This window comes from Papio anubis, chromosome 4 (genome assembly GCF_008728515.1).
Source record: "Papio anubis isolate 15944 chromosome 4, Panubis1.0, whole genome shotgun sequence".
NCBI lineage: Eukaryota > Metazoa > Chordata > Mammalia > Primates > Cercopithecidae > Papio > Papio anubis.
In genome coordinates this window covers 106,245,566-106,270,165 of record NC_044979.1, presented here as the reverse complement: position 1 = coordinate 106,270,165, position 24,600 = coordinate 106,245,566, and the positions used below count along the sequence as shown (strand labels likewise).

Sequence of the window (24,600 nt, the reverse complement as noted above, 5' to 3'; positions counted from 1 at the left end):
AGGTGTGAAGAAGAAACATAAGTTATTTCCCTTATTTGATACCAAGATTTAAATACGAATCACTCATCTCTTTTAACACAATAAGAACTACATTTCAGAAAACACTTTTCCTACATAAATTACAGGGATTTCCCCCATTAGTACATGTTAAAATTTTCCACAGTGCTCAAGGTTCAGAAATGATTAACCAATTTAAAATTGTTATGTGTAAGATGAAGATTTCTCAAGGAAGCTCAATTTCTCAAAAATTCTACTTACTGTGGTTATAGATGTGAGGAGTCGCTTTGGAGTAATAGCCTAAAAGAAAAGATAGCTTACTATATATATTTCTTATCAAACATCATGTCTCAGAATGTAAAACTATCCAACCTTGAGAAATTCCTACATAGAAAATAACTAATTCTTGGCCGGGTGCAGTGGCTCACGCCTGTAATCCCAACATTTTGGGAGGCTGAGGCGGGCGGATCATGAGGTCAAGAGATTGAGACCACCCTGGCTAACATGGTGAAACCCCTTCTCTGCTAAAAATGTGACAAATTAGCTGGGTGTGGTGGCACGCACCTGTAGTCCCAGCTACGCGGGAGGCTGAGGCAGGAGAATCGCTTGAACCCAGGAGGCAGAGGTTGCAGTGAGCCGAGATCGTGTCACTGCACTCCAGCCTGGGCAACAAAGCGAGACTCCATGTCAAAAAAAAAAAAAAAAAAAGAATTCTTAAATATGAATATATTAAACTTGAGTCCTTGAGTAATTAATTCTTAAATATGAATACATTACACTTGAGTCCCTGATTAAGACTTTCTTATACTGTTAGTCCTTTTTTGTTAGAGCTAAAGAAAAAAGTTCTAAAATGATGACTTAAGAAAAGAAGAAAAGAACACAGCCTGGGAAGGCTGGAAAGCAACCTTATGCCTGCAAAGTGACAGTATAATTCCTAAGTACTAGTTTAGAGAACACAGAGAGAAGAGAGTTCAGGGCAAAGTCTTGAGAAAAGTTTTAAGCAGTTATAAAAGTTGTCAAGTAAATGTAGAGAAAATAGAATTATCTAGCCCAAGCGTATCAGCAACTCATACTGAGAATCATGATCACTCACAGTTTATTTTCAGTATTCATACCTATTTAACATAGTAACTACAAATTGGAATGTGAAACTTATCCAAAAACTTCATAATCATTAAAAGTTGTACATAAATTAAAACTGGTATGATGACATCTATTACTTCTGATGAAAATATTTTTACTGGGTTTCTTTAATTCTCACCTTGGACTTGGATGTTTTTTTCTTCTTATCAAGGCCTGAGGGATCTTTCTTTTGCACCTACACACAAACCCAAAACATAATTAATTTATAATCTGATACTGTTAAGAAAACTATACTCTTCATTATTTTAGAAGGCTTTATCAGCTTACCAAGCTGTAAACTTCAATATTTATTTCAAAGTCATTGGATACATCTTGCCTGGAAAAATAAAGCATTAAATAAAACCTTGAGAGAAAACCTCAATCACACCATTAAAAATGATGCTGCAAATACTCTTACAAGACTCTGAGAGTAAAGGAATCTACTATGTCTATGTCTTTAAAGACAGTAAAAATTGTTAAGAAGTCTATTTTTTCCTATAATGCAAGTCTAAAATTTTTTCCTCAGTATTTTACAACTCACAATCTTCAATAATAATAGTAATTATTTTTCAAACTGCACTTTGACTCTTACTTAAAAATAAATGTTTCACTAAATATAAATGTATTTTCATTAAGACTGAATGTTAAGTACATTATGAGATTTAAGGCATATGTTAAAAATCTATGGTCCAGGTTTAATATATGTATCATTTCAAAATACGCAATACCTACAGTCACATGGAAAAAAGATGCTTCTCAACAAAAGGAAAGATAGACACATATGAGTTAAAGCAACAAATTTAAAGATGGGTTATCTGTCAATATAAAAAGAATGTGCATAATGCATTTCAAAGATTATAAATGCCACCTGAATGCTTTAGACTATATCAACTCTACAAAAAGAAAAATGCGTTCGAATCATCAAAAGCCTGATTTACTTACAGAGTAAATGTAGTAGTGAATGTCAGAGCATCACCATTAAGAGAGTTTGAAGTACTTGCTAATGGTGTGGCTACCATATTTTCAGCTCCTGCTTTTAGTATAATTAAGTAATAGTAATTTGCTGCATCTGCAAGAAGTAATCACATTACATAATAAGCACAAGCAAAATCAGATTTAGCTAATCGGCATTCTGGAATACTAAAGAAATAAAGGAATACTGAACTGATTTATATACAATTTATTTTTAAAATTACTAAAATCAACTTTCCAGACACAGAAAGCTAAATAAGACTTAAGTAGGCAGTATAATCCTGAAATAAGCATCATCAAGGTCTCTCCCTACTACGTAAATGGAAATAATTTCACTCCACATTCCTCAATTTCTGCTGATTTTGAATTTTACCTAATGACCCTTAATTCTCAACTAATAGTATATATCTCAAAAGGGCAAATTATGGTTTGTTATTTCAAAACTGAGATTAAAATACTATATATCTATAAAAGTTACTCAGAGATAAATTATAATAAAAACATAAACTATTTCTTCACTATTTGTCATTAATAACCACGTACCTCAAGACACATACTAAATTACCAATAAATTTCTGGCCACACCCCATCAAAATCAGGTAACAGCAAGAATTAGAACCTAAGTTACCTTATTCCTACAAAAATGCTCAAACCTTTCTCTCTATTTACTTTCTCTATGCCTGAAATTTACTTCTCACCTGTGTCCAGCCCTCCTTCCCCTCAAAAAGTATGTTCCACACAAATAAAATTTTAAAAAGAACTATAAAAACCATATCCTATAAATAAAAACCATATCCAACATTTAATAAAACTTTATATTCAAACTTTCAGTAAGAGCAATGCCCATTATTGTATAGATTGGTATCCCCATATATATCTGAAGTTTTCCCTTAGTTATTTTTATTAAATCTTGACAAAAGGACCTAAAGGCCAAAGATACAAACTTTGCATTGTTATGCATGATTTACTTGTTTCTATCCTGTACAATTCAATCTAGGTGAGGTTCATAATTTAACACACAATCTAGAAAAATCACCACCATACCTGGTTTCTGAATCGTACTGCAGACAAAATCTGCTTTTAGAGGCAAGCGGATTTCTGACAAAGTAACTGATCCTTTGGATGGCATAAATTCACTTTGGGATACAGGACTAGCCTTATTCTTCCTCTGAGGTCCTTCGTTCTTCAATTTATTCAATTCGTCAATCAAAAGTGTTCTCTTCTCAGCTATGTGAAACACGCAATATTCCAAATATTAAAATTGTAACTGTTTCTAATGAGAGCAAATTCAAAAAAGTGTACTGATGTGGAAACTGTACATAACACATAAAGACGAAATTAGTAACACTATCTTTATAAAACAGACGATAGGTGGATGGGGAAAACCTTGATTGCTCATCTATTTACCAAGTCCTTATGATTTAATAAATCAACTTTCAGCTAGTTTTCATGTGTGGTATCATCTGTCCACCCCAACATGCCCCATCATCACCACCATATATGCACACAGCAAAATTCAGTTGTTTTAGCTATTTATTGATAACGGAAGGGAGGGAGAGACAGAGAGAGAGACAATGTATGGGTACATGTGTATATATAGAGATTCATTCATTCATCCATTCATTCATTCAATCTGCACAACTGCATTTCTTCGAATGCATTCAGTTGCTTTTACCTTTCATGCAAACTACAATTTGTTTTACATAGAGTTCTTAAACCTTATAAAAACAAGAACAAAAAATAGATCCACTGGAACAGATGACTAGGAAAAGCCCTTTCTCTAAACTTAAAGATTTCTAAATATCAAAATGAGTTTTCCCTGATTAGAAATTTGTTGGAATTCTTTCAGGTACATCACACGTACTTGCAATTAGAAGAAGTCTTTCTGCTTCAGCTTCTTCTAGGGATCCTTTTCCATGCTCTTCATCAACACAGCAGTTAAGAGCCTGGCTAGCTTGATAGATCACTGTCTGTTGCATATTTATTTCGTTATTGAGTTCCTAGGAAAACCAATGAGAGGAGAAAAAATACACATATTTTAAATCATCATTTTCACTTTAAACTTTAATTCTAACTAACTTGATTGGATAGTTTCTAGAATTTCCAGACGGTAAAGTCAAAATGTTAGTTTCACTGCTCAAGTTTCTAGACTATGCACCAAAAACATTTAGCATGTTATAATAATTAAGCTATAAATATTATTTCTTATGAAAAAACTTCCAATTCATATTTATTAAAGTTAAAATTGGGGTTATGTCCAACAAAATAGAAATTTATAAAGTATTTGATTCATTTTATTTACATCACAATTACGCTGCTTTTTAAATATGCTTCCTTAGGGCCAGGCATGGTAGCTCACACCTGTAATCCCAGCACTTTGGGAGTCCAAAGCACAAGAATCACTTGAGCCCAGGAGTGTGAGATCAGTCTGGACAACACGGTGACACTCCATCTCTATTTTCTTTCATAATTAAAATTTTTTAAAAAGCCAGGCATGGTAGCTTATGCCTGTAATCCTAGCACTTTGGGAGGCTGAGGTGGGTGGATCACTTAAGGTCAAGAGTTCGAGTCTGACCTGACCAACATAGTGAAACCCCATCTCTACTAAAAATACAAAAATTAGCCGGGTGTGGGGGTGCATGGCTGTAATCCCAGCTACTTGGGAGGCTGAGGCAGGAGAATTGCTTGAACCCAGGAGGCAGAGGTTGCAGTCAGCCAAGACTGCGCCATTACAATCCAACATGGGCAACAAAGAGCAAAGCGGTGTGTCAAAAAAAAAAAAGAAAGAAAGAAAAGCTTCTTAGCATGAAAAAACCTTGAAGTGCATAACAAATTTCCCACTACATCATTACCCAATTAATAGTTATACTTTAAGGATATTTATGAAAAACCTGTTTAAAAATAAATATTTCAGCAATATCAAAGAAGTTTCCAACTTTTCAAAATGAGTACCTTTCCAAAAATAAACTGAATTCAAATGTGATTTACTGAGCTTCTATGCATCAGACACTATTCTGGCCACTCAGGGTTCAGAGATGAGTAAGGCTGGGCCCTTGTCCTCACAAAGCTCACAGCCTAGTGTAAGAAACATTCCAAATCCTCTTTCCACAGAAGTACATACCTGCATTTTCTGTTTGATGTTAACTTCACAAGGAAAGGCATTATTTTTTTCATCCAGTTTTGAAGTAACATCTTCCTTCCGAACAATCACCTGCTTTATTGATGGACGTTCTGTTTCTTTGAATCTTTGAGATCTATATGCATCAATGCTTCAGGAGGTAAGTTACATTCTATTAGAAATCTAGCAACACACTGAGCACTATCCTTTATTGAATATATCAGCAGAATTTGACACTGATATTGAACATGTCAGCAGAACATTTCACAACAGAATGGAACTCTCATTTGGTGAAAGAGAGGCTAACAAAAGTTATTTCAAACTTTTATACAGATGAGTTATTAATAACATTATAATTACAAATTATAACACGACTTAATGTCAATCTAAACCATGACCCTTAGTGAGTGAATGCCTTCCAGAAATGTTCTTACCTGTAAAGAAGATCACGATCTTCAGAACCAAGGCTATCACCAGATTCAGCCCGAGGGACACGAGTTCTTTGGAATTTTCCTGGTTTTGGACTTTCATCACTTCTGCTGGTGTCTTTGAATTCCAGTCTAGGTGTGGACACTAAACTCTGTGGGAAAACACATCAGATATTAGTGGATTTTATGGATAAATAACATTGATCCTAAATGATAATTCATTTTGTTGTGTGAAAAAAAATCAATGAATTCTCCATTAAGAAAAAAATCCAGTAAGTTGATTGATTAATGATAAAAACAAAGCAAACTAAGTTCCTAACACATAAAAGAATAAATAAAACTACAAAGACAGCTGAAACTCATACTTAAAAAAAAAAAAAATTCTAGTTGAATCAATCCCCAGAGTTGCAGTTATTCAATTGAGAGTGAAAGCTAATAACAGTAGTTAGCTGTAAATAAATGTTAGTTATATGTGTTTGGAGCTAAATGCCGATATACTAACACAACAATGTTCACACCAACTCCACGATATAGGTATTATGAATAACCTCATTTAACAGAAGAGGAAACGGTGGCATAGAGAGGTTAAATAACCTGACCAATAAACAGTCAGTAAATGGCAGAGCCAAAAGCTGAGCCCAAATGTCTGGCCTTTTAAGCCATGTTACTGTTTGGATTTCATCTAAGGTCAAAAGGAAACCACTCAAGAGTTTTAAGGTTTCTTTTAAGAGAACTGACTAGAGGTTTGCAAAACCCCCTTGGCTACAGAGCCAAATGCCCATCTGTCAACAAGAGAAAGGGGAGATATGAAACTACTTAGTTTACTTATATCCTGGGCCTGTTTAGTTAGCCTTCTCTTACCTCTGGACTTATCACACCAACTGTTTGTGCCAACGGTGCAAGTAAAGACATTGAAGAGATATTCAGTGCATCTTCCTGCTCTTCGCTGCTTTCTGCTAATGCTTGATCCATCTCCTCCTGGCTCTTCTCCACATCTAGTTCACCTTCCTCTAGGACATCACTGAAGATGTCATTAATTACTTTTGAACTATTGATATCATCATCATTATCCGCACTCATCTCAATTTCACGTATCACGTCTGAAAAATATTTCAATAGGTGGATACTGTGACTCAGACATTTAAGAATTAAAGGCATAACAAAGAAAATTTAATATTCGTATTCTTACTAAATAGGAAAAATGCCTTAAAAAAGCACCTCCTAAAAAGAAAAATAAGCAAATACTACTAATAAATGAAATCAAGATAATCTTCAGTTTCAATAACACTTTCTAAGAAATGAATATTGGTAATCCCAGCACTTTGGGAGGCCAAGGCAGGCAGATCAACTGAAGTCAGGAGTTCGAGACAAGTCTGGCCAACATGGCGAAACCCCATCTCCACTAAAAATACAAAAAAAAAATTAGCCAGGCTTGGTGATAGGTGTCTGTAATCCCAGCTACTCAGGAGGCTGAGACAGGAGAATCATCTGAACCCAGGAGGCAGAGGTTGCAGTGAGCGCAGATGGTGCCATTGCACTCTAACCTGAGTGACAAGAGTGAAACTCTGTCTCAGGAAAAAAAAGAAATGAATATTGGGTCTATCAAAACTGACTTAATACTTAGTGTTTAAGTAAGAGCATTAAGAACTCAAATGTAGAATAATAGCCAAAGACTTCAGACTTTCAAAAAATATTCTCTCAAATGACCTTTTCTATTGTTGAGAGCTACCCTTTCACACAGCAGTCAATAATAGGAAACTATTAACGTCACTTAGAGCAGGGTTCGATAATAATCTTCAGGGCTGCTAACACCCTATTATGATATATACTGGTTTTCATCCATGATTCCTCGTTCATAACGGCCGTATCCCTAGTTACTGTCTTTCATTATAATGCTGGGTGTATTAGGCCTCACAGGAAACAGAACTCTCTTGCCCTCCTTTCACCTGCCCCAAGGCAGGTCTCTAATCTTCTCCCATCTTTCTCACTGTGGTTCTTAAGAAGACCCCTCAGCCCCCGCACTCCCCACCAGAGAGGATCCAGCCTCATACGCTGGGGGAGGGAATGCTGACTTTATGAAGCTTCCAGTGAAACCAAAGAGAACTGGGTTCAGGGAGCTTCTGGATAACTGAACAAGTAGAGGTTCCTGGAGGGTGGTACCCAGGGAAGGCAATGGAAGCTCCATGCCCCCTTCCCTATACCTCACCCATATCCTTTATAATAAAGCAGTAAACATAAGTATTTCCCAGAGTTCTGTGAGCCAATTAATCAAAGCTAAAGAGGGGGTCACAGAAACCTCAGCTTGAAGCTGGTCGGTTAGAAGTTTAAGAGGCCTGGGCCAGGTGTGGTGGTTCATGCCTGTAATCCCAGCACTTTGGGAGGACAAGGCGGGTGGATCACGAGGTCAGGAGTTCGAGACCAGCCTGGCCAATATGGTGAAACCCCGTCTCTACTAAAAATACAAAAATTAGCCGGGTTTGGGGGTGCGCGCCTGTGGTCCCAGGAGGCTGAGGCAGGAGAATCGCTTGAACCTGAGAGGCGGAGGTTGCAGTGAGCCGAGATCATGCCACTGTACTCTAGCCTGGGTAACGGAGTGAGACTGTCTTAAAAAAAAAAAAAAAAAAAAAAAAAAGAAGTTTGAGAGGCCTGGACTTGCAACTAGTATCTGAAGGAGAGGAGGCAGTCTTGGCGACTGAGTCCCCAACCTGTGGGATCTGACACTACCTCCATGTAGCTAGTGTCAGAATTGAGTTGAACTGAACTGGTCACAAAAGTCTTCTGTGTTGATGATTGATGTGGTGCTATGAAAACAGAGGAAAACACGGTCCCAGAGAGGTTTTCCCTGAAACACCCCTCTACCAGTACACAGTGTGGGAGGGCAACACCTTTCCTATCCCTGTGAAAGTCAGTGAGGGTCTTAACCACACTTTCACAGATGCCTGTGAGCTAGCAGTAACTGTTAACAGTACCACATCTTGGTAGAAGCTACAGTATATTCTGATTTAATTAAAAAAACAGAGACACTCTCAATTTGAATATGTGCTTCTATCAATATATCATTTCCTATAGTATGTGCAAAGTTAATAATAAATAAAAAATAAAAACCAACCAATTTTCTGCTCAACCTTTGGGTCTGATGTTACTTTTAAGGATTTGTCCTCTTCTAAAAACAATGTTATTTTCAAAGGGCTAGATTTCGTCATTTTGCATTCAGTGAAACCTAAAAATGTTTAAGAAAGATCATATTAATATATATATAAGAACCTATAATTTTCTAGTTAAGGAATCTTGTGTCTTTTTTTCTGATTATAAAACTATGTATTTGTTTTAAAATATTCAAATCCAGAAATGTATAGAAACACCCCTCCCTGAATACCTGTCCTCTCTTAACCCATTTATGCCAGAGGTTGCAAATTTTTTTTGGGAAAAATCAGACCTCGGTGACAACCATGAGCAGTAGGATATAAGTAACTCCCACAAGCTTAACATTCCAATAACAGAACACTAGGCATAAATGCGTTAACTTTTCCCCCATCGAGAGAGAAATGGGACAGCAATATTACCAGGTTATTGTTTGTTTTTCCAGTTTCCCCCTAGGTATGCATATTTACATACCATTTTGTTTCGTTCTGTGATCATACCATATATACTACTCTGCAATTTGTTTTTTACTTTAAAAACAAAGTGTCAGGCCAGGCACGGTGGCTCAAGCCTGTAATCCCAGCACTTTGGGAGGCCGAGGCGGGCAGATCACGAGGTCAGCAGACTGAGACCATCCTGGCTAACGGTGAAACCCCGTCTCTACTAAAAATACAAAAAGAAATTAGCCAGGCGTGGGGTGGGTACCTGTAGTCCCAGCTACTCAGGAGGCTGAGGCAGGAGAATGGAGTGAACTCGGGAGGCGGAGCTTGCAGTGAGCCAAGATCGCACCACTGCACTCAAGCCTGGGCAACAGAGCAAGACTCCATCTCAAAAAACAAAACAAAACAAAACAAAACAAACTAGGAATAGAAGGAACGTACACAACATAACAAAGGCCATATATGAAAAGCCCTCAGCTAACATTATACTCAACAGTGAAGGATTAAAAGCTTTTCCTCTAAGATGAGGAACAAGACAAAGATGCCTGTTTTAATGACTTCTATTCAACACAGCATTGAAAGTCCCAGCCAGAGCAATTATGCAAGAAAATAAAAGGCACCTGAATTAGAAAGGAAGAAGTAAAATTATCTCTATTCACAGATCACATGAGCATATATGTAGAAAACCCTGGTCTGAGCGCAGTGGCTCACCCCCATAATCCCAGTACTTTGGGAGGCCGAGGCAAGCGGATCATGAGGTCAGGAGTTTCAGACCAGCCTGGCCAACATGGTGAAACCCCGTCTGTACTAAAAATACAAAAATTAGCTTGGCGTGGTGGCAGGCACCTGTAATCCCAGCTACTCGGGAGGCTGAGGCAGGAGAATCGTTTGAACCCAGGAGGCGGGGGTTGCAGTGAGCTGAGATTGCACCATCGCACTCCAGCGTGGGTGACAGGGCGAGACTCCATCTCAAAGAAAAACAAAAAAAGAAAGAAAATCCTAAAGATTCCCCAAAAAACCATTGAACAAATCCAGCAAAGTTACAGAATACAAAATCAACACACAAAAATCATTTGAGTTTCTACATACTAACCATGAACAATCTAGAAACACTGACCTGTAGGTTCTGTACTGGAAATTTTGGCTGGTGTCTGGTTTTCTGTCACCTTTTCTGTTATTGGAAGTGACTGAGTTTTTGAAACACCTTGGTGTTTTTTGAGGGGAGTGCTCTGACAGTGAGTTTCCTGCAAAAAGCAAATGAAAAAGTAAATTTCATTTCTCAAAACTATAGATTTTATTTCTATGTTATTAAATGAAACAAGATTATTATTAAATATTACTCTGTATAAGTTTCCTTAGAACAAAAGAAACAGTGTGTGTGAATAGGCCCAGTCTTGTTTAGAACACAACAAGTCCTCAGTGCTAGTTCACATTCTTGGTAGTTCTCAGTATGTAAAATCTCTTTTGGAGAGGAGGTGGCAAGAAAGAACAAAAATTCACATCAGGGCGCAGTTTTAGATAAGCCAATAAAAGTGAAAGCCTCTCCATGAAGTCTGGGTATTTGGTAAAATAAAACAAAATAACAACAAAAAAACAAAGTGAAAGCCATACAAGGGAAAAATACCCACCCCTATATCACCCCTTATCTAAACCCACACCTATAACATCTGGCGACAGCTCCTACACATCAGGATTCCATTTAACTATCAGTTACCCAGAGGGCAAGAGCAAGAGAAAACAAGGACAAAAACAGATCAGAAGGTAACGAAAGAAGAGAAGAAATCTTTCCCTCATCTGAGTCTTTTTATTCATTAGCAAGGTTATTTAAGAGGAACATTCACTATTTTTTTTTTGCGTGTTTAAAGACTTTATATTGTTGTACAGATTATTTCATCAAAGAAATAAAAGAAGACTTTATGAATAAAGTCATAGTAGAAATCATCAAATAAGAGTAAAGATAAAGGCAGCTAATACTTACACAGAGCTCAATATGTGCCAGCCACCTTTCTAAGCACCTTGTATCTATTGCCTCACTTAATCTTCCCAATAACCCTCTATGTTAGGTACTAGTATCTCCATTTTACAGATGAGAGAGCTAAGACACAAAAAAGTTAAGTATCTTGCACACAGTTAGTGACTGGCAGAGCCAGTATACAAACCCAGGTACTCTTGTTCCAGGTCTAGTTCCAGACTTATTAATAGTCTCTCAAGTTAGAAGCAGCTTTGGATGTGTAAAAGCAATGTAATTAGTGTGAAGATGAGTGGATTAAAAAAATACGCAAAAATGTTTAAAAAACACTAAAAGCATAGTAAATTATCAAATGGTTCCACTACAAAATGTATGGTCTCATCTCAACTAAGTCTCAACACTACCCCCTATTCTTCCTATGTCTGAGTCAGCTCTTTCTTCTTTCCTCCACAGTATTTCCCTGTCACCTTCCCTTTCCTAAGGATGAATGAAACAGGAGGTTTCAGCAGAAAGCCCATCAGTGTTTGCTCTCATAGCTCTAAAACTACCAGCATACCTACATGCTACTTTCCTCTTTCCTTTTCATCACAGGAGATTGTCCTCATCAGTTCTGTTCCTTTCACTGTGCTGAGTTCATCCATTCTCACCTCATCCCATTAATTGTCACCCCTTATCCCATCACACAAATTGACTTAGGTCTTAGAAAGGACAAAACACATACAAACCATACTTTTCTTCATCTCCTCTAGTCACTACCTCCTTTCTCCCCTCCACTAGGACCAAACTTCTTCTAAGAAATGCCTGCACTCATTGGCCCTGCTCCTCATGCCCGTTCCCTCCTCCACTCAGCACCACCTGCATGCCACCTTCACCTCTTCACTAACACTGCTCTTTGCCACGTTACAGCAAACTTCTCACTTCAAAACCCAGTGGATTTGGCTTATCCCACATTTGAAACATGACAATACCAACCACTCCTTCCTTTCAAAAGTTTTCTTTCTTCCCTTGACTTTATTTCTCTTTTTTTTGAGACAGAGTCTCACACTATCGCCTGGGCTGGAGTGCAGTGGTGCAATCTCGGCTCACTGAAACCTCCGTCTCCTGTGTTCAAGGGATTCTCCCATCTCAGTCTCCTGAGTAGCTGGGATTACAGGCACCCGCCACCATGCCTGGCTAATTTTTTTGTATTTTTAGTAGAGATAGGTTTTCACCATGTTGGCCGGGCTGGTCTCAAACTCCTGACTTCAAGTGATCTACCTGCCTCAGCCTCCCAAAGTGCTGGGATTACAGGCATGAGCCACCGCACCCAGCCCCTTTAAAAACACTGCCTTCAACTGCATTTTCCTCCTAGCTCTTATATGTGCAACTTTCTGGGAGGAATTTCACAGGTTTATTGGGAATTATTTAGTACAAAATACTTTAAGAACCCTGCTCTATACTTTCTAGAGACACAGGAGGAAAGCCATGAGAATATGATATGCTGGCAACCAGGTGAAGAAGGCAGTCCCAAGAGAAGAGTGACCGACAATGTCAAATGCTACTAATCAACTGAAAATTGATTAGTAGGTGAAGATCACTGACAAATGTGATAAGGATACTGACTCTGTGGAAGGAGTGATGGCAAAGCTTAAGCAGAGAGTTCTAGAGAGAAGGAGGAAACCTGAAAGCAACAAGTAGGAATAACTTGTAGAAGAGTCTGCATGAAAAGGAGGCAAAGAAAAGGAGGGGAACGGGATCCCGAGAGTTGTTTTTGTTTTCAGATGGCAGATAATAGCTTGTTATGTGCTGATGGGAAAGATCAGCAAGTATATTTCTTCCTTCCTTCAAATACAAGTTTGTTGAGCTCCTAACTCCGAGTCAAGCACTAAGAACACAGGTAGAGAAGACTCCCATAGGCAGTGGTGGAATGCAAACTTACAACATTCATGGGAAGATAAATATTCTAGTTGAGGTATACACAGGATGACATGGGTAAAAAAAGTGGGACCCTTTGAGAAAAGGGCCAAGGAAGAATTTCCAGAGGGGATTAATGTTTGACCTATTCTTAATGAAGTGTGAGCTCACCAGGGAGATATACCTGACAGATAACAGAAGTCAAAGGCAGAGAGATGTGAAAACATGGCATATTTGGCCAGGTGCAATGGCTCACACCTGTAATCCCAGCACTTTGGGAGGCCGAGGCGGGCGGATCATGAGGTCAGGAGATCGAGACCATCCTGGATAACACGGTGAAACCCCATCTCTACTAAAAATACAAAAAATTAGCCGGGCATGGTGGCAGGAGCCTGTAGTCCCAGCTACTTGGGAGGCTGAGGCAGGAGAATGGCGTGAACCTGGGAAGTGGAGCTTGCAGTGAGCCGAGATCGCGCCACTACACTCCAGCCTGGGCGACAGAGCGAGACTCCATCTCAAAAAAAACAAAAACCAAAAAACATAGGTATATTTGAGAAACTGCAAATAGCCTGCATGGCAGGACTGACACATACCTGTGGAGGAGCAGTGGGGAGGCGTCAGGTGAGGAATCATTCTATATGTCAAGCCAAGCAGTTTGTGAATTTTTCTGATGACAACTATGGGGAGCACTCCAAGATTTTAAGCAAGTGAATACATGAATATGCGACTTTTAAAAATATTTCTCGGCCGGGTGCAGTGGCTCATGCCTGTAACCCCAGCACTTTGGGAGGCTGGGGCGGGCGGATCACCTGAGGTTAGGAGTTCAAGACCAGCCTGACCAACATGGAGAAACTCCGTCTCTACTAAAAATACAAAATTAGTCAGGCATTGTGGCACGCACCTGTAATCCCAGCTACTCAGGAGGCTGAGGCAGAAGAATCACTTGAACTTTGGAGACAGAGGTTGCAGTGAGCCAAGATCACGCCCCGTACTCCAGTCTGGGCAACAGGAGTGAAACTCCGTTTCAAAAAAAAAAAATTATATATATATATATATTTCTCTGGCAGCAACTAGTAAGGTGGATTGGAGAGTAGCGAGACTAGAAGCAGGGTGTTCAGTATAAAGCTACGGCAGTAACTTTGGTAATAGCAGAGGAAAATATAGAAGACGAGGCAGGTTGGTGACAGATTTAGAAAACTAATCGCTGCACGTGTGTGTTTATGCATATGTGTGGTGGGGCAAGAAGATGGGAAGACACCGTAAATAAGAGGAAGAATCCAAGGAAGAACTTCCAGATTGTTTTAGATGATGAGGTATAGAGTAAACCAACAAGAGAAGACAGAGACTACAAGGGGAAGATACTACAGCAAAGCATAGTAGGCTCTGCTAGCCAACCACACCTAGAGCTCAGGAGAGAGATCAGCACAGTGGAGCTGAACATCATCAGCATTTCAGTGCTTATCGGAATCTAGGTATGTGGACAGGGAAGAGATATTCCAGAGCAACTGAGAAAAAAAGGTTGAGATCAGAACTCTGGGAAATGTGATTTGTTACAAGTGAACTGATAAATCAATCAAGTAGATCTTTCTCAAAGAATACTGGTTAAATTTACTGTTGTTTTACTTTCTATTAGTCCCCACTGTAAATACAATTCTATTAGCTTAAAAACATATCCTAACACAGTACTTTGAAGACACGTAAATGAAACAGAACACAGCTTACATCGTAGAGATTTTGTTGAAGGCTGATTAACGAACCTTGACCAGAATAAAGAGCAATCTGGGAGGTGTGTGGTGACTGAAAGGATCCCAGATAGTCTAAAGACATGGTGTGTAGGGAAACGTATACAGTCATCAATGAGAAAAGTAGATTCTCAGAAATATTTCAGAACCAGCATCTAAGTGGAAAGTTAAGTAGACTCTGAAATCAAATGAATGATGAAAATAATTTTCATAAAATTTGATTTTAAGGTCATCAATGAATATGGTGAAGAGTTCCACTGAAATAGAAAATATCACAAGAAAAGCAGAATTGCTATGCACATTTAAGGGATTTATAGGCAAAAAGTGATAGAGTTAATTGGAACAGAAAAGTCTGTAAAGAATTATTTGCCAATACAGAACTACAAATTAGATCCCAACACTATTTGGGGACCACGTCCACTTTTATATTTCTTGTTTACATTACCTGTTTGGTTTCTAGTTGTTTGCTTTTTGAGTTTCCGCCTTTCTCTGCACTCCATATATTGCCCTTGTCAAATCGGCCACGAAGACATGCTAGTTCTTTTTGACGTTCCTAAACCCATCAAAAGCTGTATTTTACACAAGAGCCAGTAGCATGTTTAACATCCAAACACTACTAAAATTTTCCTTGTTTTCAGTTTTAAACTGTTTAAAAGGTTTACACAGTTTGCAGTTTAAAAAGTTCACAATACACATGGAATTCATGACAATATTTCTAATTTGAAATGAGTGATACTGTCTACGGCCATACCACCCTGAATGTGCCCGCTCTTGTCTGAAATTAGTGAAACAAAATCAAGATGCTACTTATCTCAGTCAAAAAGACTGGCATCAGAACCCATTTTGATTTCTAGGTTATATGCAGGTATCATGTGATGAATAATGTTAAATACAGTACATCATACCTGCTTGAGCTGTTGTGCTAAATGGGTAGTAGATGAAGATGTGTCTTGCTTGAATAATCTTTCTTGGATGGCCTTTGTATTTGGAGTAATAATGGGGGTTCTATGGGGTGTGCTACGAGCTGGACTTTCTTTGCTGTGTTCTTGACAACGCTCTCCAAAGCGTTCCAGGAAAGGCTTAATTCCTGCTCCTCCTACAGAAAACATACACATTTTTGGAGGCTATTCAAAATAAAAAATTATTATGATTTCTATGGAAAAAGTTCTAAACTACATTACAGCTTCAAAATGCTTTGATTTTATCAGGAATATTCATTCACAAAGTAAACTATAAAAATACTTCAAAATTTTAAAAAGTTTACTTTACTATTCTATTTAAGTACATGCCCTAAAACCTACTCATAGAATTCAGTTATTTAAAAAATAATAATAATTTTAAAAAGGTAGAATGAGGAGAGAGCAGTAAGGCTTAGAAAACTCCCAAACTGAACAACCAGAATTTAAATAATTAGAAATTAACTGTGTATTTATTAATAAATCTACCTTCATCATCAAGTGTGCTGGCCATGGTAACTTCCAATAACTTACATTTCTATAGTCAATTTATTTTATCTTGCTTTTAGGAAGCCTAACATGAAAATAAGGGAATTTTTCCTTTTTCTCCTTCAGAAGGAAAACTAGGGATTATTCATTTTATCAAAAGGACACCTTGATTTTACAGTATCTTAAAATAGAATTCGGTTGGGCACGGTGGCTCACACCTGTAATCCCAGTACTCTGGGAGACCGAGGCAGGTGGATCTCTTGAGCTCAGGAGTTCGAGACCAGCCCGAGCAACATGGAGGAACCCCATCTCTATAAAAAAATACAAAAATTAGCCAGGTGTAGTGGCATGCCTGTAATCCTGGCTACTTGGTGGGCTGAGGCAGGAGGATTGCTTGAATCTGGGAGGTTGAGGCTGCAGTGAGCTGAGATCATGCCACTCACTGCACTCCATCCTGGGTGACAAAGTGAGACCCTGTCTCAAAAACAAAAACAGCAAAACAAAACAAAACAAAAAACTCCACAGCACTCATTTGAAACAGTATGAAGTAAATTTAAAGTAGGGCAAATGGGGCATATATCACTCCCATCAAGAGGATTCTAAGGTTGTATTACATAAAAATAGGCTTATCTATATCAGAGATTAGCATATATTTTCCTGTAAAGGGCCAGGCACTAAATATTTTGAGCTTTGTGGGCCATATGCCTCTGTCACAACTATTCTGGTCTGCATTACAGAATGAAAGCAACCACAGACAATATGTAAGTAAATGGGTGTGACTGTGCTCCAATAAAACTTTATTTGCAAAAACAAGCAAAGAGTAGATTTTGAGCCATGGCCATAATTTGAGGACTTCACCTGTCACTTATTACTACTTCAGGCCATATTCCAAACTAGAGTCCATTAAGAATGCAGTGAAGTATCTAAAATAAATATCTCTGAAACCCTGGAAATGTGATTCTGGGTATATCCAGTAGTCAAGAACAATTAAAACACATGCTTCTTATCTAAGCGTTGAGTCTTTAGAAAATTGGGACTAACTAGTCCTATTCCATCTGGGGATCTTGCTATTGTTTCCAATTCTCATTCCAGCTCAACTGGAAATTGCTGATTTCTACCTACCCCATAACCGCTTCCCCACTCTCATTTCTGTTTACTGCCCCTTCATGATGAACTATAGTTTCTGCAGAGGTTGTATTTTCAGAAAGTTAAACCTTAGAATTAAAAGTCTTTCCAACGAAAATGAACACAGTTCAGAATAAACTCGATTACCATATATTTTAGTCCTGTGTTTCTCAATTAACAGCATGTGGAAGTGTGCCAGAAGATATAAATCACCACAAGATAAATATGGCATTTCCTGGAGTATCAGTTTACTATGGCAAGAAATTTTGAACTTTTATATGTAAATGCTCACACACAATATATACACAGATAGATATAATTGGGGGATGAAGAGAGGTTGATTAATGAGTACAAATATACAGTTTGGCAGAACAAAAAAGACCCAGTGTTTGATAGATCAGTAGGGTGACTATAGTTTACAATAATCTATTGTATACTTCAAAATAGCTACAAGAGAAGAATTCAAATGTTTCTAGCATAAAGACAAGTATTTAAGGTGATGGATATCCTCATTACACTGATTTGATATTTACAAATTATATGAATATATTAAATCATCAAATGTACTTCCAAAATATATATATTATTTACCAATAAACAGCAATTTTTTCAAATATTTCTATCATTTATCAATTTAATAAATAAAATTAGAGGTGGAGTCATTCATATGCACATTCACTTCTCTCTGCTATTAGAGGTGCCTTCATACTCAAGATTGAGAAGCACTGCTCTGCACACTTGGCTACAAGAATGTTTCTCCATTATGCCCCTAAACTGTGATTTCCAGTTAAATATGCTTTGTCTGAATCAAAAAATATAGAAAATAAAATCTAGCAAGATCATCCTCGAAAAAGCATGTTTAAACTGTTAAAATGTAACATATTAAGTCATTTGACCAGTAAATAGGCTAGTCTACATTAATAAATATTCATTGAATCAACTAAAGCTGAGGTCTCATTTGGAACATTCAGGCACTGGCCCTGGCAAACCATTGCTGTACCATTCACAACTGGATATTTAAAATGTTGAGAATAGATATCCTGAATATAGTCAGCAATAATTTTAAATTTTTTATAAATACGTAACCTGGTGTTGTAGATTTGTCTTTAGATTGAGATTGCAGACAAATTGCTCTATTTAGTTCTCCTTTGGACGGAACTGTCTGGGGTAAAGTTGACTTCACAATTGGTTTCGATACCTCCGTTTTCAGAGGACTAATAGGAGTTTTTGGAAGTTCAGGATTTTGTCCCTCACAACTTTTAGCATCAGTGATAGATGTAGTAGATTTCACTGGAGAAGAAGTAGGTTTCTGAAACATGAAAACGCCTAGGGTAAACAACATTCACAATATCTAAAAGTAATCCTATAACAAAACAATTCAAGTCCTATTTACTTGATAGCCTTTATGTAAGATTTACGAAAATGAAATGATTTTGCTCTCTAATAGAGCAAACAAATATGAAAGATTTGGGAAAAATACCCAACTTAAAAAATGCTATTATTTAAATTATAATATGTGGGTTAGTCTGCATAATGTATTCATGGGTAATTAAGTATTAGCAGTACGATCACTATTTTAAAAAAAAGTTTTATTCATATTATTGCACTAGTACCTTTATCAAATTTTTAACCATATTAGACCAAATTACATTTTAATTAAGTCAATAAAAATTTAACAAAATAGTATCATGTACTTGATGGTTAATAAATTAAGTACTTATACATAGCCAGGTACTGTGCTAAGTGTTTTATGACTCTTATTAACCCTCCATATAATCTTTTTTTCCTATTTTACATACAGAAAAATAAAGCCTTGCAATATTAAGCACCTTGTCCAAAGTCACACTTCTAATTATGTGGTAGAGCTAGGATTCAATGCAGGTCTAATTCTAAAGCCTAGCTGTACACTAAAAGACAATGGTCAGAAACACAAAATTATTTTTCCTTTTTATTTAAGATTGTTTTTTGAAAACTGTTGAGGTAATACATGCACAAAGTAAAAGTTTCAAACATTTCAAAAGGATATACGGTGAAAGTATCATACCCCGTTTGGCAATTTGCCTTCCCGGAGGCAACTATAGCTACTAATTTGTTATACATCTTTTCAAAAATATTTGATAAATTTATATAAATTTCTCTCATATATATATTTAAAGCATTATAACAGAGGACTTAATTTTCAGTGCTCTCCTTAATGACTAAGAAGAGGCTCTATCATTCCATTATAGACTGGATTTGCATCAAATTAGTATAACTTCAGCTGTCAACTGCTAATTGATCTTGGGATAGGGTACCCAACTTAACGATTTTCACTTTCTAAGAAACTGCTGTCTTACAAATACATATAAACTCACTATGCACCTATTATAAAACACATATCCACCCATCCACCTGTACATACACACAGATGTATTATACCACTCATAACAAAAAAAGAAAAGGCTTCCAAAGACCAAAATGATATTGACTTACCACAGAGCTGGAAATTGAGGCATTAACCAAAGATGCATCATCAGCACTTGAGGATGGGGCTTTATTCAAAGAGCCATCGCCATCCCTTTGGGAACAGCATGTAGCTTCCTGCTTAACACTGCTGCTATTGATCCTAGCAGATGCTCCACTTGCAGAGGAAAATTTGGATAAACAAGTGGTACCAGGCTGTTCTTGTACACTGTTTTGTTTTGCAAATGAGTGATTTACATCATCTTCCCAGGAGCAAATAGTTGCAGCAAGGTTGGCCAGACGGCCCCTTCTCCCAACTGGAGCTGCTGAGGCATTTGAAAGTGGTGGTTTGGGAGGGGAAGCAGCCTTTTCCTCTGATGGCATTGGTGAGAAAAGTGAGCTTTCAGGAATATCATCTGAAAATGTTTTCAGAAAAGAGTTAAAAACCACGTTTAAGAGTAATATTTATGTAAAAACCAGGATCACTCTATGCAGAATTTTTAAATGAGATTAATAGGTTTAAGAACCAGTGAAAAGTTCTAGCATGCATGAAACTATCAAGATATTTAAATTTGACATTATCTTTTTAAATCAAATGATATTAAATCCAACATTTAAAAAAAACCTATTATACCTATTTTTTCCATTTTTCGATGGATCATGAAGAAGAAAGGCTATATTTTTAGAATGAATTCATGGTGTTATATATAACATTGCACAATTTAAAATTATGTATCTCACAGAAACTTTTTGTTTTAAAAATGGATTAGACTATTGCTGTACAGCAGCAATAATGCTCTAACCATTAGCCACTTGTGACTAATGAACACTTGAAATGTGGCTAGAGCAGCTGATAAACGACATTTCATTTCATTTTAATTAACTTAAACATCCACATATGGCTAGTGTCTTCTGTATTGGGTAGCACAGGGTTAGATCAAATCAAAAACAACCAAATGTTTTCCTGGATAGTTACTTCATTTGGAGAGAAATCCCAAATAGTGATATTTAACTGACAAAGAATCTAGGCCTTCCCTAGGGCATGTATATAGGGAATCCAAGGTTCACAACAGTTCCTACTCCACAAATTCAATCAAGGAAAGAGGAATTCCTCCTGTTCAAAGCTTCTACTTCTGCTGAATTTTCAGTTCTGCACCTCCAAAACCTTCTCAGGGATCTTGCTCAAAATAAGCCCCCTCCTTCTCTACAAACTCTTCTCTGCACATAAACACAATTATGAGTTGTTTAACAATGGGGATACATTCTGAGAAATGCATCATGAGGTGATTTTGTTATGTGTACATCACAGAGAGCACTTCCACAAACATGGTGTAGTCTACTATATAGTTAGGATATGTGGTAAAACCTATCGCTCCTAGGCTAAAAACCTGTACAGCATGTTACTCTACTGAATACTGCAGGCAACTGTACCACAATGGGAAGCAAACATCTAAATATAGAAAAAGCACATTAAAAGTACATTATAATCTTATGAGACTACCATTGTATATGCAGTCTACCACTGACCAAAACATCAATATGTGGTATATGACCATACAGTAGCCCAACCCTTATCTTCAGTTTCACGTTCCCAGTTTCCTTACCAGCAGTCAACTGTTGTCTAAAAATATTAAATGGAAAATTCCAGAAATAAACAATTAATAAGTTTTAAACTGCACACTGTTCTGAGTAGCATGATGAAATCTTGCACCATCTGACCAGGATATGAATCCTTTGTCCAGCATATCCACACTGTAGACGCCACCCGCCCCATAATCACTTTGTAGCCATCTTGGTTATCAGATCAACTACTGGAGGATGCAGTGCTTGTGTTCAAGTAGCCTTTATCTGCCCTAATGATGTCCCCAAAGCACAAGAGCAGTAGCAGTGATGCTGGCAATTCGGATACGCCTAAGAGAAGCCGTAAAGTGCTTTCTCGAAGTCAAAAGGTGAAAGTTCTCGACTTAATAAGGAAAGAAAATATGCTGAGGTTGCTAAGATCTATGGTAAAAATGAATCTTCTATCCATGAAATTGTGAGGAAGATAAAAGAAATTCATGGAGTTTTGCTGTCGTACCTCAAACTACGAAAGTTATGGCCACAGTGTGTGTAAGTGCTTAGTTAAGATGGTAAAGGCATTACATTTCCAGGTGGAAGATGCACAGAAAGATGGTATGAATGATGGCAATCGGGTTCCGTACTGTCTGAGGTTTCAGACGTCCACTGGTGGTCGTGGAACATATACCCAGCAGATAAGTGGGGAGACTACTGGATTCTCAAGTTTCTCTCACCTTAGAAATAAACATACCGGCAAGGCGCGAAGGGCCCAAGCCTGTAATCCCAGCACTTTGGGAGGCCGAGGCAGGCAGATCATTTGAGGTCAGGAGTTCGAGACTAGCCTAATTGACATGGTGAAACTCCGTCTCTACTAAAACACAAAATTAGCCACACGCGGTGACGGGTGCCTATAATCTCAGCTATTCGGGAGGCTGAGGCAGAGGAATTGCTTGAACCCAGGAGGTGGAGGTTGCAGTGAGCCAAGATTGTGCCATTGCACTCTAGCCTCGGTGACAGAGCAAGACTCCCTCTCATAAACAAACAAATATACATCCTGGCAAGGAGTGGCGGGCTCACGCCTGTAATCCCACCACTTTGGGAGGCCAAGGAGGGTGGATTGCTTGAACTCAGGACTTCGAGACTAGCCTTGGCAACATGGCAAAATCCCGTCTCTATAAAAAATGCAAAACTTAGCTGGGCTTGGTATTGCGCCTTTAGTCCCAGCTACTTGGGACACTGAGGTGGGAGGATCGCTAGAGCCTGGGAGGTGGGGGAGGTTGCAGCGAGCTGAGAGCGTTACCACTGCACTCCAGCCTGAGCGATGAGGCGAGGCCGTCTCAAAAAAAAATAAACATCCCCTCATTGATATACATCCTCTTTAACTACTGGCCCTCTTTCCCTACACAATATTCACTCACCACTTAACTCACTCAACTGAACTTCTGCCTGTACCACTACCCTGAAGTTGGTTTTGTCATTGTCACTAGATGCCAGTTCACACTTTGCAGGCTTTGTATTTCTTGACATCTCTAAAATATATCACTCGCTTTCTATTTGTGACATCATTCTCTACTGTCCTTCCTGGCTTATCCTTCACAGTCTTCCAACTACCAAATACCTCCATTTGGCTCGCCCAGATATCCCAAATAACATATCTGAAGGTGAAATTGCCCTGAACATATTCCTCCTCATCTTAGGAAAAGACATCGCTAACTATCCAGTCACTGGGGCCAGGAATCTGACCTCTTCCTCCCTTCTCCCTCATCCTCCACCATCCAGTCATTAGGTCCTAGAGTCTGTTTCCTATATCTCTCAAATCCAGCTTCTTCTCTTCATTTCCACAGTCCTTCACTCTTTGCAACTAGATTATATTTTACTTTATTTTATTTTTTGAGAAAGAGTTTTACTCTTGTTGCCCAGGCTGGAATGTAATAGCACGATCTCGGCTCACTGCAACCTCCGCCTCCCGGGTTCAAGAGATTCTCCTGCCTCAGCCTCCCGAGTAGCTGGGATTACAGGCATGCACCACAGAGTATAGTCACAAGAGCTAGAGGTCTTATTAAGCCCATTCCTAAAACATGACAATAAAACTGTCATCTGCTGATAGGACAGTGCTTATTCTAGGGAAAATAACAGAGGTATATAAAGGATATTGCAGGGGGTCAGGGAGGCTTTTCTGGAGGAAGAGACTCCTTAAGCTGGACTCTAAAGGACAACTGGCTTCAGAGAATGGAGATAATCTAGTCAGAAAAACAAAAATGTATGGAAAGCAGAGGTAAGTAACATGAGCAGAGTGTGTGTATAAGTAGATCCTATTCTGGTGTTTAAAGCAAGCAGTAGAAAAGCAAGAGTTACATTTTTTTTTCCATTCTGAATGTGTCAAAATAAAGAGATACGTTTGAAAAAGCAGCAGGTCCAGACTGGAATTTAATCAGTTGATGGGGAGGTCCTGGGAGAGTTTAAAGCAGAAGCAGGCAAGTGTTTTAGAAAAATCACGCTGGTGTGAGAATTGAGGAGGGACTGGACAGGGCAGAGGTTTGAAGCAGGAAGAACAGTTAGAAGGCTAATATTATAATCTAGGTGCAGGCAGGATGTGGTGGCTCACATCCTAGCACTTTGGGAGGCTGAGGCAGGCGGATCACCTGAGTCAGGAGTTCGAGACCAGCCTGGCCAACATAGTGAAACCTCGTCTCTACTAAAAATACAAAAAATTAGCTGGGTGTGGTGGCATGCACCTGTAATCCCCGCTACTTGGGAGGCTGAGGCAGGAGAATCACTTGAACCTGGGAGGCAGAAGTTGCAGTGGGCCAAGATTGTGCCACTGCACTCTGGTCTGGGCAACAGGGCAAGACTCCATCTCAAAAAAAAAAAAACAAAAAAAACAGCTTTATCGAAGAGGCAATGTAATAGCTCTCTTGATTCCCTGTGCAGAGCAGGGCAGAGAGTAGCAGTTTAGGGCAGTTTTACAGTCATATTTATACCTACTCTTAATTGCATGCACATGAAGCAGCAGCTTATGAAGAAATATCTAGGGAAGGGATAGTAACTTTTGGGTCATTGCCATGGAAAGGGGTGGTAACGCCTGGGTGTTGCCATGGCGATGATAAATTGACATGGCACACTGGTGGGCATGTCACTGGAAAGCTGCTTACCCCTAGGCCCTGTTTTAGCTAGTCCTCAATTTTTTTTTTTCATTTCTTATTTCTTTG

The 24,600-nt window shown here is 38.3% G+C and overlaps 1 protein-coding gene across 5 annotated transcripts in view; it reads right to left on the bottom strand.

The window, feature by feature from the left end:
• The window catches only part of ANLN (anillin actin binding protein), a 64,558-nt gene that overhangs the window by 27,742 nt on the left and 12,216 nt on the right, over window positions 1-24,600 (bottom strand). For 3 of the 5 annotated variants that reach the window (XM_009203101.2, XM_009203102.2, XM_003896101.4), the window contains exons 4-18: window positions 19,865-20,250; window positions 18,479-18,701; window positions 15,728-15,918; window positions 15,268-15,375; window positions 10,336-10,462; window positions 8,747-8,857; window positions 6,499-6,737; window positions 5,644-5,789; window positions 5,213-5,360; window positions 3,956-4,091; window positions 3,136-3,318; window positions 2,062-2,188; window positions 1,408-1,456; window positions 1,259-1,315; window positions 259-297 (exon numbers count right to left, since the gene is read on the bottom strand). In XM_009203101.2, coding sequence (XP_009201365.1) covers window positions 259-297; window positions 1,259-1,315; window positions 1,408-1,456; window positions 2,062-2,188; window positions 3,136-3,318; window positions 3,956-4,091; window positions 5,213-5,360; window positions 5,644-5,789; window positions 6,499-6,737; window positions 8,747-8,857; window positions 10,336-10,462; window positions 15,268-15,375; window positions 15,728-15,918; window positions 18,479-18,701; window positions 19,865-20,250 — 2,270 coding nt within the window. The remainder of the gene's footprint in view (window positions 1-258; window positions 298-1,258; window positions 1,316-1,407; window positions 1,457-2,061; window positions 2,189-3,135; window positions 3,319-3,955; window positions 4,092-5,212; window positions 5,361-5,643; window positions 5,790-6,498; window positions 6,738-8,746; window positions 8,858-10,335; window positions 10,463-15,267; window positions 15,376-15,727; window positions 15,919-18,478; window positions 18,702-19,864; window positions 20,251-24,600) is intronic. The other 2 variants (XM_009203103.2, XM_003896102.4) reach the window with 1 other exon arrangement.